The 19,993-nt window shown below is 49.0% G+C and overlaps 1 protein-coding gene across 1 annotated transcript; it reads left to right on the top strand.

Moving 5' to 3' along the window:
• The first annotated feature begins 124 nt into the window (after window positions 1–124).
• ida (anaphase promoting complex subunit 5 ida) lies at window positions 125–7,563 on the top strand. The gene has a single exon (XM_084598249.1). It carries the CDS (start codon window positions 255–257, stop codon window positions 2,454–2,456), a length of 2,202 nt encoding a protein of 733 aa, XP_084454375.1. The 5' UTR covers window positions 125–254; the 3' UTR covers window positions 2,457–7,563.
• The last annotated feature ends 12,430 nt before the right edge of the window (window positions 7,564–19,993 follow it).

Raw genomic sequence — 19,993 nt, 5'->3', positions numbered from 1 at the left:
TTAAAATTAATCAAATCAATACATATGAACAAGAAGTTTAAATTATATTAAAGCGATATTTTAAATTTAGTCAATTTTGTGAGCAATTTTGTAATTCCAGTTTTAAGTGCTGCCATCTATGCCTAGTTCACGGATTGCCAGCAAAATGGCGCCGTTTACAATTTTCTCTGCTTGACGGTAGTTCGACGTTAATGCTTAAAAACATGAAATCGTTCTACCTCTGATAGTGTCGCTCGGTGACGAAAAGGTGAGCTATGCCATCACTGAACGCAGATGGTGGGCTGTGGATGGCGGCGCAGCCCAGCAGCCCTCCGAAGGATGCCATCACTGGACACAAGCTAGCTTTGCTTGTGCTCATATCGGAATACTGCCGCGTGAAAGCGAGTCGGCACGTTGAGCCGAACGAAGAACCATGGACTCACTCTAGTCAGCAGAGCCGAGACTTTGCCATCCTATCGCTGAAACTTCTCCAGAGCCCCGACATAGCATTCAGCGAGCTGCTCGTTACTCTGCGTTCCGTGCTGCACCCGAAGACGTTGGACCTTTTCTCCAGAGAGTTATCCACCATCCGCGATGCCGGCGCCGCAGGCATTATGGACTACGCCCCCAACCTGGACAGTCTGCTTTCCGATCCAGTCGCTGAAGGACATGCTGTGCTTCATAAGAGTAGCGTGCTGGGTCTGTTCGTGCGGCGCATGCTGCTCGCCCTCGATAAACTTAACTTCAGCGGGCTTGTCAACCTGCACAAGGACTTCTGTGCGTATTTCGACGAAGGAATGCGGCGATTTGAGGCTATTCCTGCGGCTACAGCGCGATCGGCGGTGACGCAGCGCCAGGCCGACCTGTTCGTGGCACAGCAAGTGTTGTTGATGCAGCTCAACGAGAAGGCTGCGCTGGCACCGCCGCAGTTGCAGCTCCGCATCAACGATCTGCTCGCTGGGAACAAGGACCTCGCAGAGGCGCACTACCTGAGCTTCCTCAACTGCCTCACCGTGCGCGAGTACAGCGGTGCCGACGACAGCCTACGACGCCACTTTGATCGCACGCTGCCCGCGGTACCGGAGTTAAGTACCAAGGGCGGCGAAGAATCGACGCGAAACCTGCGGTACGCCTCGTTCAACCTGGCCCGGCTGCACTCGAGAATGGAACATCGCGGCGAAGCCCTGCTCGCTCTGCGCGAAGCGGTCACTCTGGCTCAAGACGCCTCCGATGTTCCGTTCCTGCAACACGCCCTGGCGTTCCTCTGCCGGCTGCAGGGCAACCGCTGCGACCCATCGCAGCTACGCTGTCTCGTTACGCGTGCGTCTGAGCTGTGCTTGCACAGTGTGGCCTCGTTTGGCATACAGGCCTTGGCGCGCGTCGAAGCTGACTTGGGTGGCACGCCCTGCCTGATTTTCGAGTTGCTGGGAAAAAGCGACCTGCTAAACTGCCAGCACACCCTGTCGGAGTTGGCTGGCACGGCTCTAGCGCAGCGGGCAGCGCATTGGGCTTGCTACGGCCTGCACTCCCTGTCGCAGGTGCAATCACAATGGCTCCTGCACGCCTTCAGGGGCGACCCACTGTGCGCATCGGGCGTGCATCCCGTGGGAGAGGTCACTGCTCTGGCGCTGCGCAACGTGGTCACCGGTCTCACTCGCCAAGGTCACCAGCCGAGTGCTAAGGCGGTGCTCAGGTTTGCTAAGTCATTGTACCCTCCTTATTCGGACTCATTTAAAATACTCAAGCTGTGCCAACTCATCACCGACTTCAATGCTGCTCTTTACGAGGCAGACTGGCCACTGGTGGAGAAGCTGGCTTCAAGCATTCGCATTTTAGACCGCGACGAGGGTGACTTGTGCCGTGCACGGTCCCTCCTTTGGCAGGGCCACTTTACCGTGGCACTGGACTTGGTTGATGCTTTGTTCAAACAATGCAGCAGTGCTGAGAAGGGCTTTTCAAGTTGCTTGACCCATTTTGAAGGTCGACTGTATCACCTGAAGGCAGAGATCTTTATCGAAGCTGCACAGCCCATGCTAGCAATTCCAGTTCTGTGCAAGGGCCTCATGCATGCCGAGACACACCAGTTGGCCTACACTCGGAACATGCTGTTCATGCTCATGGCAGAAGTCCAGTTCCAGATTGGCCTTCCTGGGCATGCAAGCACACTTCTTGATGAAGTGGTCACGCTCATTTTATCTCATGGAAGCTTCTCCGACATTGGACAGTTGTACCTGCTGCTTGCAAAGTGTACATTTGCAAGCAAGGGGGAACAGGCAGCCAGTGAAGCAATCAAGCTTGCAACGTTGGCTCTGGATAAGTTCACAAAGGTTCACCTAAAGAAAGGTGTTAGAGAAGCAGCCTACTGGCTAGCTTTGATGTGTAATGCAGCTGGCTTGGAAGAGCAGCGGAATGCAGCAGCACGGCAATTCCGTCAAGTGGATGAAGAAATGGCAGAAAAGCTGTTATATGTTGTATAAAGGTAACTATCATTTGTCCCAACTTATTTTGTTGTGTGAAACTTATCTTCCATTTTGTTCTGAAGAATCAGTGCTGAACATTTCATTCCAAATACGTGCGAAACGTTCGACTGAGTATTCTTAGTTGAACACAAGCAGAAGCATATGTTTTCTTCCTACTCAGCTATGTTGTACCCAAGTATTAATGTAATGAGAAATGACTTTTGCCCTAAATGTTGTGCTACATTAGATAGACAGATAAATGAGGCCATACCCTTTGTAATGGGCAGGCACCATTGATGTCTGGGTCACTGTAGGGAATTTGAAAAAGAAATAATACAAAAGAAAAAAGGGGGTGGGGTGAGTGATAAGTTCACACTTCACTAAGCTACAACCCTTCGGCTTCACGCCATCAGATACAGTGTTCTACCATTGAGCCAGTCAAGGGTTAGTGCATTGGACTGCATCGTTTTTGTTCTGGTGGTTCCCATCTTCGTCACTCACTTGAGGGTCATGGAACCCGAGCTTATGCGAAAAGGTGATGCTATCTGACAGCTGCAGATGGAGTTTCTGGCACAACATCGCAAGATGGTTGGTGGTCTCCTCCATATCACTACATGCAAGGCACCACATTTCCTTTACCTCTGGTGTTGTATTGAAGCGGCGGCAATACACCAATGTTCAGATTGCACAAACACAGGCCTCAAAGAGCAGTGCACTGCAAGGGCCATTGTCATATATTTCCTGTTCCGATGGTTTTCTCGTAGGTCCAGTATAGAGAAAGTATTGACTTATCAGCGAGCGCCTTCAGTGATTGCTTACCCTCTACCTCCCGGACACAAGCGTGCTGTTTCCATGCCAGTGCCGATTCAGTGTTAACAAGGGACTGGAACAGGCCGTACTTGCCTTCCAGCTTATGGATACTCTTCCCGCAGGTAGTTCGTAGGTGGTTCATGGCTTTATTCGCTACTTGTCTATTACCGAAGTGCGACCGTCCTCCACCTGGCGACGCTCTAGCCAATTGCTGGTAGCCGTTGAAAGGCATACAGTCGCATTGGCGAATGTAAATGCTGGCACATGAGCCAGTTTCCAGAGGTCGCAGACTGTACCGTGCCGGTGACATTCCCACATGTGCCTGTGTATGTGGATGCAATGCGCTCAAAGCCCTTTCAGATAGGTCTTAATTTCATGAAGCCTTGTTGGTGTGCAACCTAATGAGCCATCTTCTGATAAGTTCTGGAAATTTCGACCACCTGGGTTCAAAAGACTACAGCGTCCCTCATAGCCTGAGTTGCTTTGGGACGTTAAACCCCATAAACCAAACCAAACCATAATGACATCTTCTCATAAGACGGAATCCTTTTCCTACCTATCAAACTCGGCAGAGCGCAGTGCTCTGTACTGATATGTTGCGTTATGAATGTCCTCATGTGATATATGTTTTTTTTTTTTTTTCATACTGCAGATCATTGTACAGATCGAAGCAGAACAAATAAATACACAAGTAGATATTACAAACACAAAAACACGAAGTAAAATGAACAAAATAATCAAAATTAAACGAAACATGCAGCATGACTATGTGCTGTCAATCATTGTGCCGGAAGATTCCACTCTGGTATTGTATGTGGAAAAAAGGAAAATTTAAATGTGTCAGTTCGAGCAAAGTATGGAGTAAGTGCACTGGGATGTTGATGACGTGTAGGGCGTGTAGTTAAAAAGGATACATAGGGTGCAGGATCAAGCGCCAACTTGTTATTTATGAGCAGGGAAAGGAACTCTCGACGGATATTATTTTTTCTTGCCTCAAGGGGTTGGATATTGTTAATATTCATTAGCGCAGATGGGGAATCAAACGGCAAAAACTTTGAATAAATAAATCTTATGGCTTTTCTTTGAATTCTTTCAAGTTTTTTAACATCGGTTTTAGTATAAGGATCCCACACTACGCATGCATACTCGAGCTTAGTCCTGATTAATGAATTATAGGCGAGTAATTTAACTGCAGCGGGAGCTTTCGAAAGTTTGTTTCGCAGAAAACATAGCTTGCGAAATGCGGACGAGCAGATATTCGTAACGTGAATTCCAGGACAGGTTGTTAGTTAATGTAACACCTAGGCATTTAAAACTGGATACTTCATGTAATGGTGATTTCCCAAGGTGATACCTGTGAAGAAATATATTTTTTTTACGTGTCACGCGAAGGAAATCGGTCTTTTCTTTATTTATGACCATGCCCCATTTCTGGCACCATGCAAGGAGGTTAGTTAGCGAAGTCTCAAGATCAATTTGGTGATTATAACATCTAATATCCCGGTACAGCACCCAGTCATCTGCAAACAAACGAATCTCCGCGCGAGGAACAACTGTTTCAACAATATCATTAATGTAAATAAGAAATAATAAACGCCCGAGTACACTCCCTTGTGGCACTCCAGAAGTGACTGCAAGACCGTCCGATTCCTCTCCGTTAATTGATACATACTGTTTGCGGTTTGTTAAATAGTCTGAAAACCAAGTAACCAACATGTCAGGAAGGCCAATTGCTTTAAGTTTTAAGATTAATTTGTCATGAGGGACTTTGTCAAATGCTTTGCTGAAATCTAGGAATATTAGATCAACTTGGGCAAATGCAAGCGAGTGAACTATTGCTATTAATTGGGTTACTGTCGAGTAACCATTACGAAAACCATGCTGAAATTAGGTAGGACAGAGTGCAGATTTAAGAATTCATTTATGCGGTTGGCAACAATGTGCTCAATTAATTTACAACACTAAGAAATTAGGGAAATAGGGCGGTAGTTAGCCAAGAGCAAACGATCACCTTTCTTGGGTACAGGGACGACTCTGGCAGTCTTCCAATCATCTGGCAACTTTCCAGTTTGCAAGGATGTTTTAAAAAGTACACACAAGAACTTTGCCAATGGTTCTGCATATCGCCGTAGGAAGATGTTTGGAATGTTGTCGAGGCCACATGTTTTTTTGGTTTTCAAGTTCAGAAGCATAGAAAATACACCAGCGTAAGAAACAAAATTTACTTCTGCGTCGTAAAACTGGGTGGCTGAAGGGGTACATGAGCTTGACTTTGGAAATACGCTTTGAGAGTAGGTGTTAAAATGCTGCGCAATGGCTCTCTGGTCAGTAATTATGGAATTGTTGACCGATATCTTAGACAAAACAGTCTTTTTTCCGCTTATATAATTCCAGAACTTTTCTAGTGCGTTCTTTATAAAGTTCGGCAAAGACGTCGTGAAATAGTAATTTTTAGAAACACGGACTGATTGCGCGAGAGTCTCCTGTAATTTTTTTATCACGCCAGGTTGCGATCGTTGTTTCTTTAAACGTTTTATTTTGCGCTTCTGGTGTATGATATCGCATGTTATCCAGGGTGTCTGTTTGTTAACTTTCTTTCGTTTGCTCGGCACAAAGGTACTAATGCAGAAGTGGCACATGCACTTAAATCGATCCCACAGGACGCAGACGTCTGTGTAATCGAATTCAGGTAGACAGCTTTCAATATGTTCTACGATGCAGGCGTCATTGGCACGGGAGTAATCTTTAAATGATTTAAGAGAGGAATATACTGAACAAATATCCAAGAATATTGAGAAAGTACCCACAATTGCATTCTTAAGACACGATTACACTAGTACAGACATAATTTGGGTTAGTGTTGAGTGGATGGCTGTATTTTTGACGTTTTCTGAGCGGCCGCCGAGTCAGAGGCAGCATGCTTCTGACTGTCAGCCGGTGGGTGTGACGTCACAACTAGCCTCAGCAACGTCATGGCCCCGCGATCCCGCCGCCGCCGCCCCCACACCTGAAGTTGGTTGACCGGCTACACGCAGTGTGTCGGTTCCCCCGCGTCGCGCTGCGCACAATGCTGCGAAGTGTGAAATGCTGCACACGAGGGAGGTCGGAACGCGTACGAGGGCACGTATTGCGGACAATTGTTTGTGCGCTGGGAGGGAACGATGAATTGTGCGCAGTAACTTGAGCAGCAAAAAAAGAAAAAACAAAGCACATCCTTTCCTGTGCTTTGTGAGTACCACAGGGGAAAGGAAAAATGAACAGGTATGACCGGCCACGATGGTGGTAGTTGTGACGTGATATCCGGTTTTGTCAGAGCTGTCACAGGAGCCCGCTAGGTGCGGCGATTTGAAAAATATTCATGAAAATACTTACTTTCCGCTCATTTCTGTTCATAAAAGTGGATTGTTTTGGTCACTCCCAATGCGATAGCTACCATCTGCGCTTGAAATCTCGGCGGCAATTTTTTAATTCAGTATACCTTTAAAAGTCTTGGCTAAAGTAGCAGTCTAATTTAAGGGAGTAGCTATAAGTTATAGGTAAATAACATATTCAATATTTTGTCTTGCTGCATTCATAAATTGTTGGTAGACAAGGCTGTCTCAAAAAATGCTCATTGGCAAAGTTCAAATTTCGATAGAGGCAAACCGAAAAGGAGTCCGTGTGCTGTTCGATGTCAGCGCACGTTTAAGATCCCCAGGTGGTCGAAATTACTCCAGAGCCCTCCACTCAGGGCTATGATCCACCGTGCTATAATTGCTTTCGCTTCATCGCACTTTAGTGGTCCAAAGTGCCCTTTAGAACTTTTTAAAGAATGAAAACGGGGCGTACAAACAGAATGAATGGCAATTGTGAGCAATAAAATATATCGGTGTATGTTAGTAAGTGAAATGCGAAAGCTGTGGTTACCATTAATAGCTACCAGGTCAGGAGGTAGGTGGTTCCAGTCATTGCATGTTCTTGGCAGGAGTGAACGTGCATATGTCATCGTGTTTTGGTGGCAACTTTGCAGGGATGGTCAACAGTTGTAGAAATTTCAGCGTCGTGTGTGATCAGTCTTCGTCTGAGTTGGTCGTTGTCATAATAAATCTTGTGAAAGAGGCTATAGTACGGAAATCTTATAATGGACAGCAAGAATTCAGCTCATGCATCAGCTTGGTGTATTCATATGGCAAAAATTAGCATTTCTGATTTGCCACAACAGTGGCAGTGTGCAGTGCTTTACTTTAAAAATGGTACATTGAACTTGGTATGCACCGTCAGTTTCAAATGTAATGTGAAAAGGATGAAAACTGAACATGACTTCAAGCTCTTAACCACTAATCTTTTCATTTTGTGCCTCTGCTACATCTTACATTTTCTTTAGCATACAGACATAAGCTACCACCCAACAGATATATAACCCCATTTAACCAAGCCTATGAACATGCCTGCATGGCATAGCGGTATCATGTGTGATTCTGTATACAAGCGTTCTGGTGAGTTCGATTTCACTCCACCTACCATCTGAAAGGAATAGCCTGAGTTTGTTGCTCTTGCCAAAGTGGCCATGCCATATGGTCGCGTGGCGTCAGAAAACCCTGCGACCAATCAGTGTCTTACGATTCCAGTTTCCAGCTACCACCTGTTATTTCTCTGACCCACTCTGCACGCTTTCTATCTCTTAATGTTACCCCTACCATTTTTCGTTCCGTAGCCCTCTGGGTTGTCCTCAACTTAAGTAGAACTCTCTTGGTTAGCCTCCACGTTTCAGCCCCATAGGCGAGTACAGGCAAGATGCAACTGTTGTATACTTTCCTCTTGAGCGATACCGGTAAGCTGCTAGTCATAATCTGCGAGTGCTTGCCAAATGCGCTCCATCCCAATCTTATTCTTCTTGTTATTTCCTTTTCATGGTCCGGATCTGCGGTTACTACCTGTCCTAAGTAGACATAAGAAGAAGAAATGGACATGGGCAGGACATGTAGTGCGAAGAGAGGATAACCGATGGTCACTGAGGGTAACAAACTGGATTCCAAGGGAAGGAAAGCGTAGCAGGGGGCGGCAGAAAGTTAGGTGGACGGATGAAATTAAGAAGTTCGCAGGGGTCAAGTGGATGCGGCTAGCACAGAACCGGGTTAAGTGGAGAAATATGGGAGAGGCCTTCGCCCTGCAGTGGGTATAATCAGGCTGATGATGATGATGTTGCTCCCGCACCTGCCAACGACACAACTTCATGAGGCTTTCCCCGCAACTCGCAAGAAGTGCAACGTGCCATATCCATAGTTCCGTTGTCTTTTTTCGTGAACAGCCCGCCGAGACACACGCGTCCGTCGTTCGTCGCTCGCTGCCGCAGCAGCCACCGCCACTACTCTCTTGCACAGTTTGTACAGCAACCTAGCTACGTCTACATACGACCATCGCCCGCAGCAGCACAGAGAAAGCAAGACCGGCGTATGGAGTAGTACCGTCCAACGCCCGCTGTGCTTCCAATACGGAGAAGCCGGCCATGCACGTCTTTCGTCGCTGCCCTTACCGCGAGCTCAGTCCTCGTGGCTTCCAGCGGGATGCTCCTCGCCCTCGATACGGCGAGCAGCCCAAGGAGATTGAGGAGTACTTGCGACATTCCCCACCTCCCGAGCGGCCTCTTCGTCGTGAACTTCGCTCGCCATGACCTCACCGGTACGATTCCTCACTTCGCAGCTTTAGACGAGAAATCCTCTCCCGTTGTCAGGGAAAACTAAGCCCGACAACGGCGCGACGCCTAGAGGTGCTATGCGGCGTTGTCGAACCCGCACCTGCTAAGTGCGGTAGATGCCCCAAAACAGTTGAACGTCTTATACTGGAGTGTGGAAGTATCGATCCATCCAGATGTCTATGGGGATACAGTCCTCTGGCCGAGGCCATGGTGTCTAGAGATAACAAAAGAAACGTGAATCAATCGGCGGGAGAGGTTAGCAAGAGGTGTTTTGAAGTTTTTTGGCTAAATAGCAGGCCAGGGACGCAAGCGGGCTAAATCGAAATTACGCAAGGGTATCTAAAAATATACTGGGTCTAAAATTTTAGTCATTAAAGTTGAATAGTTTAAGTTAAAAAGCATAAAAAGAAAGGTTAAGCATGGTGACTACTATTACCCACCCCGTCTCATTGGCCGTCCGTCCATCGAGCCATCTACCCACCTATTTATCCATCCATTCATCCACCCGTGTGCCATCGTGGTCCGGCCGCAGAAGACGACGACAGCCCCAGCACGCCTGCCAAGCCGCGCAGGTTAGATTTCGTGGCTGCTCAACTAAATGTTGCCGGCGCGCTGTTTCGTTCCCGCCTGGCTGAGCGTATCCTGCCATATATTTGTGGAAACCCGACAAAGACTTGTGTCTGTAATTCACCTCCACAAACAGCACCGTTCCCGATCCTTGGCCCAGCGTACTTGCCGAGTATGCGGATGTCTTCCGACCTCCGCGTCCATTCAAACACCGGTCGCTCACAGCGTGGCTCATAATATGCGACGATGGGCCTGTCGTGTTTGCTCGCGCTCGTCGCCTCAACCCGGATCGCCTCGCTGTCACCAAACTACGATTTGAGCATATGCTGGAGCTTGGCTTCATTCGTCCCTTCTCCATTCCTTGGACATCGCCCCTTCTCATGGTTCCCAAAAAGACCGGCGACTGGCCACATTCCCTCACCGCTACCCGATTCCCCACATCTAGGATTTTACATTGACCCTTCGTGGCTGCAAAATCTTCAGCAAGGTCGATCTTGTGAAGGCATATCACCTAGGTTCATGTAGAGCCCTCAGATACCCCGAAGACCGCCATTATTACACCTTTTGACGTGTTTGAATATCTGAGGATGCATTTCGGTCTTCGCAATGCGGCCCACACTTTAGAGCTTTGTTGACCAATTCTTACGAGATTTGACGTGCTGCTTTGCCTATCTTGATGACATTCTCGTCTTCAGCCCTACGGCAGCGGCTCGCAAGCTCCACCTGCGTCAAGTGTTCGCAACACTCAGCCGCTTTGGTCTTGCGGTCATGGACCGAAAAGAGAGTTCAGCTTTGCAGAGTTGAACTTTCTATCCCATAACGTCAACGCCTATGGCATTCGCCCGTTGCGGGCCCGTGTCGCCGCCATCACCCAGTATCTCCGGCCCACCACGACCCGGCAAGTGTGTGAATTTCGTGGCCTCGCCAACTATTATTGGCACTTTATTCCTCGCTGAGGAGCAATACTGCAGCCTTTCCACGACTTTATTTCTGTTCGCAGCAAGCCGACCGCTCTTTTCGCTTGCACCTATAGGGAGCTTGCATGAAGCGATGCATGCCGGATAATCCGCCATGATGATGTCGCCAGCAGACGGCGGGCAGCGCAGCCAGGGTGAATTGAGCAAGTGCCTTGTATTTTCGATGGTCCACCGAGCAAATACGCGGCTTTTCGTGCGCTGCCCTTACGTGCGTGCAATTGTCAGCAGATCCCTGAGGAACGTACGCGTCGACGCTGTGCCCGGAAAATCGGGCGCACTATGAAAAAATGCAATTGTAGTGCGACGCGGACCTGTTCAAGCTACGCGACGACTGACTGCCCTATTCGTCTGGACCTGGCCGCCCGTCGACATCGCCGGCATTCATGATTTCAGTTCTGGCGAGTAGTTTTATACTTGCCCGGATTGGTGTTCTCGCGTACGTGTGTTGGCCCGTGCGAGCCATTCGCGTCGGCGTCGCTAAGGGATCACTTGCCTTCTCTCCCTCATGCAGACGTATTATTGGAATCGTGAAGAACCCGCAGTCGGCCTGTCCGATCGCGCCAGCATCGTCTGCGCGCACTACGCGACCATGCAGTGGTAGTGCCGTGCTTCATCGTCTGCTGCCAACGACATCATGGCGGATTACCCAGCATGCATCGCTTCATGCAAGCTTCAGCGCACCAAAGCAACCATTGCCGGCGCGACGCTCCTGGTTCATCCCAAATGTGACGCGCGCCCACGTCCGTCATGGTTGACGCATCGAACACTGCTGTCGGTGCGGTCTGGGAACGCGTTCTTGGACGCGAAAGAAAAGAGGCGGGACGATAGGGAAGAGAGATGTACCGACTAAATGAGCGAAATACAGTTTTGCAATACACATCAGGACGTCGTGCCTTCTTTCTCAGTGGCCGCCTCCAAATCCCGTCTCTTAGGAACTTACCAGCAGTTGCATTCCAACTATTCGGACTTTTCCCACCTTCGGTCAGAGCTGGACCTTTTCATTCGAACGTGTGACGAGTGGCTCGAGAAGGTAGGCTCGCAGTCGTTTATTTGTTTATTTATTTATTTGTATTTACTCTCAGCGCCATACAGGCATTTCAAAGCGAAGTGGGTAAAAAGAAATACAGAAGAAACAGTATAAAATGGGGGTACATAAACAATAGATCCTATATATACAATCTTAGCTATGAAATCGGCAATAACTGTATTACTAATACAAAACCGGTAGTGCTTATACAGTGCAAGCTAAAGCTACGCGAAAATGATCTGTGTCAGCAATAGATATAATTTTATTTAGAAGATCATTCGATTCTTTGGAAGTACGGGGAACAAATGAGCGTAAGGGAGAATCCGTTCTGCATGGTTCGCGAACAAGAACCGACTTTCGGTTATTCAAACCCGGAAAAAATCGAAGATTTGTTCCATTAAAGGATTAATGTTGGCATTTTTTAAAGCTTCAACTCCACTGAACGGGAAGTTCGAGTTAAAGGAGTCCGAAATGACCAAAGAGTTTTTTTAGTTGCTAATTCGAGCCGCTCTTACACTCTGTGTCTGCCATCCACTCCTGTACTGGCGCGTCCCTTTCCTATTCCTGGCACGCGAGAAAGCCGGAAGAAACCTGGAAATACTCCTACCCTGCACCGAAGTCATCAGCGCCCGTCCGCGCGACGTTTCGTGATTTCGACTGTCTCTCTCCCTCGCGTGTGTGCGCGGGCTCCGGGAGCGTTGGTAAAAGGGGCAGTCGAGCTGTCGCAGTTGTTGACCGCAGCCATCATTGCGCAGCGGTCTGCGGACCAGCATCGCGGCACCGCGGTTTCGGTTGCATCGTTTACTTCATCCTCTCAGCGGTCGCGTCATCCCAGTGACTCAGCACTTCCTGCCGGCCCCGTCAGCTGTTGCTGCTGCTTGCACAGCTGGCTCGGCCGCACTCTTTGTAAGGGCCTGCGGCTCTGACGCCGCAACAACCGGTCGCGTGAACGCGCGAGCGTACGTTGCCGATGACGTCGGCCACTGGAGTCAAGCGGCCAATCCGGCGTTCACTGCGCAGGTCGCTGCATGGTTTGGTTGGAAGGCGGCACTGCGGCTCTGTGCCTTCTTGCTCGAGCAGTGTGTGCACCCCCTTTCTGTTTTTAGCAGGACCGGCCTCCCTCGCGCCCTTCTACACTCGGCGTGACGGTCTTTATTTAGTGCAGGCCGGAGCAATCGGCGGCGGGCGTCTCCTTCGAAGCCGGATGACTCAGGCCTCGTACTTCTTCCCGGTGCAGTCATTCAACCTTGGCTTTTGCAGGGAGCCACCTCCTCGATGCTGCAAACCGGTGCCGCGCCCCGCCTTGGCCCCGCCGCGGTCCTGCAAACCACAGCGTCTCGATCGCTGTCTTGCAGAGTGCCTCGGTGTCCTCGCCTTACTCTCTTGAGACTACCCGCCGAGCTAAGGCAATATCATGGCACCCAATCTCGATTACTTCGTCGGTGCAGGGTGAGGCAGGCACCCAAAAAAGCTCATGGCCTTTTTGTTGTGGTGAACAGGAAGAAGGCAGTTCACTCAGAGGAAACGACTTGATGACCGATGAATGCTCAGAAAAATACGGTGTTCGGAGTAAAAGTTCATTTTGTATTGAGGTGCGCGTGTGCAATCACAGCACCAAGGCAGCAACTGCCCCTCGAAGAACATCATTAAACGAATGTCATAGACCGGTTGTCATGACATCGTGGTCAATCATTACTCAGCTGCTATAGGCTATTCTAAGGATGTCATGCTGGCAGATTGGAAGGCTGTATTGACCCCTAAATCATGATTACTGATTGAATGCAATGTTTTGGAGGGCCTCATTATTTAGGAGCATATATATGACTGCTTTATTTGTGGTATCCGACTGATCAGGCCTATATTGTGGGGAGGGCTAGTTCCATAGGGAAATCTGAAGGGGGTCCTCGGGACGGGGTGTACCTGAAATGTATTGCATGGTATGGTATGGTATGACGTATGACGTATGGTATGGTATGGTATGGTATGGTATGGTATGGTATGGTATGGTATGGTATGGTATGGTATGGTATGGTATGGTATATGATATGGTATGGTATACGGGTTTCAGCGCCCCAAAGCGACATCAGCTTTTAGAGACGCTGTAGTGGCCGCTGCGGTAATATCGACCACATGGGGTTCCTTAACGCACGCTCACAGGAAATTTTTTCTGTGGAGTAAACGCTTGTTTCAAGTTTCACTCCTCTTTCGGAAACGCCGTGTAATCCTTCCAGCCAGCGTGAATCTTTGGAGGAATTTATACTTATTGGGCTACGAAACTCTGGAAAAAAACTGCAGGCGAGCGGGAGTCGAAATGCGGAAATATTAGTATAGTTCCGGAAGCACTACATGCTTGCATCAGTTCTTTCGTGCTTATTTCGAAGTCTGGAAAACAAGAAATGATGTTAGGAATAAAATATATGCAGGTTTATCCCAGTTAAACATAGTTACGTGAGCGGAATCTCTACTATGCATGGCATTGGCTACACATTGGTTTGGCTTATTAAATTTGCTTCATCCCGGCGAGCTCTATAAGCAGGCAATGCTGTAATGGCGGCTAGTTGGTTTTCCATCATCATGTAGGCGCGCTCAACTTTAACTCGAGACCCATAAGCAGGATGATCAGACCCAGCCTGCCGACTGCGCCAGAGTTGACGCCCTCGCTGGGACTTACGCGCGCCTCATTTATGACGAGACTGAATGGCCAAGCGTCAGCGAAGCAGCTTCGTAACCCTCGTCTATTCACGTGGTACAAAGAGGAGAGGCCCCGAGAGAGCGTGGTTGCGGCACCTCTCTACAGCGGATCACGTGATGTGACGTCATACATACCCACCTCCGCTCAGGCGGCTGAAGATCAATGTCGGGCAGAACTTGGCCTTGAGAATTGTATTGCGAAGAGTGCAGCTTATTCTCTAAAAAATCTGGCAGTGATTTTAATGTTTCCATTCCTGAAAGTCATTTGAGATTGTTTATCTTCAGCACATCAATGGCACGTTGCTGATGGATTCTTCAACGTACGGTCTCGAATGCCTATAGCTACATCAACATCGTGTATAGCTGATAGCTTCTCAGTGTGTATATCATACTGAATGCCGCGTTCACAAGCAGCTTCCGGTGTTGCTAGGTCAAGCGAACAACCCCCATCTGTGGGTAACAAGTTCAAGTTGTGTTAGATTGCTCAGCTTATGGAGACGTGCGAATATGCTAGATATATGAGCCCGAAATGGCGACCTTCACACTTGTGCCGCTGTCGATGAACTGGGATCTCGGTCTCTTTCTGTCTGGAATCTGGAAATGTCTGGCATTTCAGGCTGACCTTAACAGTATCACCATGCATTGTTTTAATTTGCATACACGGAGGGCATTGGAATAAGTGACAAACACTGAAATCTTCATTCGTCCCCTCTTGCAATGCATTCGCCACCCATTGAACATTTTACTTCAAACCTTACATTCCCCTGCAACGTGCACATTCGCGCCTGTTCAGTAACCTCATATTTTTTATTCTCTTCGATATTCGTTCAATTTCTATTCCGAAATCATTACTATAGTACTACCGCGAGAACAGCCGCCGGCATGTATAAAAATACTACAACAAATCACAAGCATGCATATATACCTCTGGAGGGTGGTGTTTTGTGCACGCATGGACTGCAGGCTCGGAGGCGGCACGGCTGTTAGCCCGTCTGTGCGGGCCTTCTCAGCAGCGTATGGCTCTGGCAAGGGGTAGTTACATAGCACCTAGTACACTGATTGGTCAGCTGTTTGTGTGACGTCATGATATCACGGCCGAGTTGCAGCAGATGCCAACTTTGGCAGCACATATTTGAGAAGAGAATCGAACCCTTCGTGACCCACCGTCTAGACCATGTAGGGATCGACGTTCGTACGGCTCGGTTCAAGCGGGGCATTATATCTACCGTATGTCACTCCTGCCAACTTGGGCAGCATAGATCGCTTTCGTCCTTACAAGCATGTTTGTGGCTGGTGGTAGTTGGCTGGTGACACACCCGGGCACTGTTTGGACGGCCAGCGGCGGCGGAGTCCATGGCACGATCGTTCAGATTACCTCACCACGCCTGTGTACGGTGGCGGAAAGTATGTAAGAGGACATGTGTAGGCATTAATGATGAAACGTAACGTTCTCTACAGTCGTCACTAATAATTCTTATACATTGTACCACGTAGCTTTACTCAGCACTTACTTTATTATTAGCGATACTGTAAGGCGAGGAGAAAATTTCGTATTCATGACGCATAGTCATGATGCTTTCGCATTCTCACACATAAGAAGTCTTATAAGTCTCTGCCGCTCTATTTTTTTATATAACAGTGAAAAGAGGTTTGAATGTGAAGAAGCTGATATATGCTGCTCCGACAGATGCTGAAGCGTTAGAGCAGCAACTTCGCAGTCCGCCAAAGGAACCAGATCAGCAAGTGCGATGCCATGGGGTAAAACTTGGGTCGAGCGGCTGAAGTTAAGGACGGGAAGAGAGGTGCGGTTAGCAGTGACAGTCACAACGGTATGAGGGAGTATGATGTTGCGACGTAGAACAACATCGGTAATTGGGCAAGTGACGTATGTGCCGTCAGGAACTGCGGGGAACGGGGCCAGCGGAACATAAATAGCAGCTTCGGGTGGTAGACGAACAAATTCGGCGGATCGGAGGCGGGGCTTGACATCGCTGGTTTCGGGGCAGTAGGGCAGGTCTAAGCGAAGAAGGCCAGTTGAGCAATCAATCAGGGCAGAATGGGCCGTTAAAAAGTCGATGCCGAGGATCACGTTATGAGGGCAGCGGTCGATAACAGTGAAGAGGACAGGGGTAGTGCGACCGGAAATACTGACCCGCAGTGCACAGTCCCACGACGGCAGCGACGCTTCCATCGGCGACACGAACGGCGGATGAAGCGGCGGGTGTGACAACCTTTTTGAGACGGCGGCGAAAGGATGAGCTGAGGACTGAAATTTGGGCACCAGTGTCAATGAGGGCAGTAACAGGGGCACCATCCACACAGATGTCTAGAAGGTTGCGGCGATTAGCGAGGGTCAGCAGAGGATTTTCGGGCCGCGTCGTCAATGCAGCATCACCTCCGGGAGCTGCATTGGTTAGTTTTCCGGAAGAGAGCCAGAGAAGTGAGGAGATGGTGGACGGTGAGGTAGGGGCGAGCGGGACCTCCGGGTCTGAGGCGACGGTGAGCGGCTGGACATGCGCGGAGCTGGCGAGTTAAAGTCACGAGAGCGAGTATCCCGGAAATGGTTTGGGTGCGGATATTCGGCGCTGCGATCTGGAAAGTATCTGGGTCGAGGTGGCGGAATCCAACGGCTGCGGCAATGACGAGAAATATGGCCGACACGTGAACAGGTGAAGCAGATCGGTCGGTCATCCGAGGTTTGCCATTCGTCCGGATTGCGGTAGCGGTAGCGGTATCGCGTCGGCAAGGGCGCAGTTGGAGCCGCAGCTGCTACCACCGGAACGGTGGGTTGGACAGATGGCTGTGCATTAGGTTGGAACGAGGGCTGTGCAGAAGACTGGCCAGAGTTGAAGCCCACGTTCGCGTTGAGGCCCACATTTGCGAACTCCTGGCGAACAACAGATTGTATTAAAGCTATAGTAGCATCTGCCGGTTGAGGAGCGAACGCAACGGGCGCCATAGCTTCTATCTCTCGGCGAACAATTCTGGTCAAGTTTGAAGGCAGCGATGGCTGCTGCAGTGTTGGACTGTCTTCGCACGAAGACGTAGCAGCTGTATTTGGCAAGCGGTCGAAGCGGGGAGTAATGCGACGGTGTTTTGCTTGCTCAAACTGCCGGCAAACTTGGATGACTGAGTCGACCGTCGGACAGTCTTTGCAAAGCAGCAGATTGTAAACATCGTTTGCAATGCCCTTTAATATGTGACCAACTTTGTCTGACTCGGACATGGCGCTGTCCACTTTTCGGCATAAGGCTAGAATATCTTGAATATACGGCAAATATGATTCCGTGGAAGACTGGGCACGGGATGCGAGGTCTTTTTGCGCGCCGAGCATCGGCTTGCCGAATAGATCGCGAAGTTTCTCTTTGCACATATCCCAGGATGTGATATCATCTTCATGCGTCTCAAACCAGACGCGCGCCGTACCCGCCAGATAGAAGATGACGTTTGCGAGCATGAGGGTGGCGTCCCAATGATTGTGCTTGCTTACTCGCTCGTACATACCGATCCAGTCTTAAAGGTGCCCGGATCACGAGGCTGCGTCATGACGACTGTGGAAGCCGGTGGTGCAGCTGAAGCTGATGCCGCGTCGGATGGCATAGTGATGGTACCAATCTGGCGGCCACTACGGAGATCCAGGTTTCCTACAGGTGCACTTCCAGCAATCCTCCACCAAATGTTAAGGTAAACTTACACAGCGGTAAAAGCCAGATAACTCTCAGAAGCTCACACCACCAGCACAAACCCAGCTTAGCTTGAGCGTCGTCCTCTTCACAACACCACACCCGTGCGTCGTCGTCATCTAGATATTGCGCACCGTAACAATATATATACCCTTGTCTTCCATTTCTATCCGGAAACCTCTCAATAGCATTCAGCGCTTTTCACATGCTGGCTGAACATCTGGTCTTCATTAAAGAGCAGCTATTTCCCTCATATTGCAACTCTACTCAGAATGTGGTTCCTTATCGACCCCACGATGTTCTCTTCATGTTCGCTCTTTCGTGCTTCTTTAATACAATATGTACATCTAGTGGCTGTATTATAATCTTGCTATCTGTCCGGTCGTAGTTGTCTTCCGTGTTTTGCAGATATTTATTTTATACCTCAAAGGCCCCTGGTATGGGGCATTACATGAGGGATGGGCATAGTAGCAGTTAAACAACAATGGTCTTGATAGCGCTCTTAAAATGAATTGTATCGCGTTACGATAAGACGTGGGCCAGCCTAAGCTGCGTCACTCGTGCCACTCGGCACAAGGCGCGCCTCTTATCATTGCCCTCGCCAATCGGGCTGGCCGGGGCCTATATAACAGACCACGGAATAAAGGCTGGTCGGGACTTCCGCCTTTTCGCAAGCAAGTACAACTTCCGTGATGTGACATCTAGTCCGCACTTCCCCCGTTCCAACGGCTTAGCGGAGAAGGGAGTACAGATAATCAAACAGATTTTGAAGAAAACAAAGGAAGCGGGTGATGATTTTTCTCTTGGCCTCCTTAGTTACAGGTCGACTCCTCTAGAAGATGGACGGTCTCCAGGAGAGCTGTTACAAGGAAGACGGCTTAGGTCAACTTTGCCAGACTTCAAAGATGAAACCAAGACGGTAGTACAGAAGCATGTTCAGACTGATCATTCACGAGGCCCACTTCTACCCCTTGAAAAGGGCAAAACTGTCAGATTCAAAAAGAAAATATGGTCGCACAAAGCGAAAGTTATCGCCACAACGCACCCAAGGTCGTACAAGATCTTAACCGAAAGAAACAAGGTACTTAGGCGGAACCGGCAACATCTGCTTCCCACAAGCGAGCCTTTCAATCCGGAGGCGCTTGACTATGATCTCGTGGAACTAGCTGATCACCGGACCACACCGCCTGCAACAGTTCCTGAAACTTCGAGCACCACTCTTCCGGCACAAGCGCACACTCCTCCCCTGAGACGATCCAGTAGGCAGAGACGACCTCCCTAGCGCCTGCAGTACGACAGTAACTTTAATCAGGTCACCTGAAGTAATGAGTTTTTTTTTCGTTTTCTTTTTTTCGAAAGAAAAAAAGATGTATCGCGTTACGATAAGACGTGGGCCAGCCTAAGCTGCGTCACTCGTGCCACTGGGCACAAGGCGCGCCTCTTATCATTGTCCTCGCCAATCGGGCTGGCCGGGGCCTATACAACAGAGCACGGAATAAAGGCTAGTCATTTTCGCCTTCCTAATATCTGCCTGTCACTTCACCGTTCACGGAACCGTATACATCAATGGCGTTGATATGATGCACGGCGTCCTGTGGTAGATCCTTCCAATCTCGGGATGACGTGACGAGAAACGATCGAGAATTAGCGGTAGTTGTTGCGTTGGGGGCGCAGACGGCCTTATGGTGATCAATACGGCTTGAGAGGTGATAAGCAGGTGGTGTGACTGATTCTCCTAAAGATGAATGATAAAACACATGAAAGGGGCACAACTGAGAAATATTTCGTCGCGTCTCAAGGCTGGGTAAGTTGGCTCTATAGATTTTAAAGCAGACGCAATAGTGTAGTATGAATAATCGCACTATAAATGAAGCGGATAGCACGATTTTTTTTTTCTAAGGTTAGAGAGAGGCTAGACTGGTGAGGATCCCATATTGCTGAAGCGTATTCTAGTTTAGGACGGTCAAAAGTTAGGTTTGCTAATGATTTGATGGATTGGGTGGCAAATTGTAGATTGCGCCGTATGAAACCAAGGGTGCGATTAGCCTCGTTAGCGATGTTCATGACATGAGATGACCATGTTAGGTTTTGCGTTAGTGTAATACCAAAGTACTTAAAGGAAGAAA

This window comes from Amblyomma maculatum, chromosome 3 (assembly GCF_055883805.1).
Source record: "Amblyomma maculatum isolate TAMU_Amacu chromosome 3, ASM5588380v1, whole genome shotgun sequence".
In the NCBI taxonomy this organism is placed as follows: domain Eukaryota; kingdom Metazoa; phylum Arthropoda; class Arachnida; order Ixodida; family Ixodidae; genus Amblyomma; species Amblyomma maculatum.
Note: the sequence above shows the minus strand (reverse complement) of the source record. Positions and strands in the feature narration are given on the sequence as shown.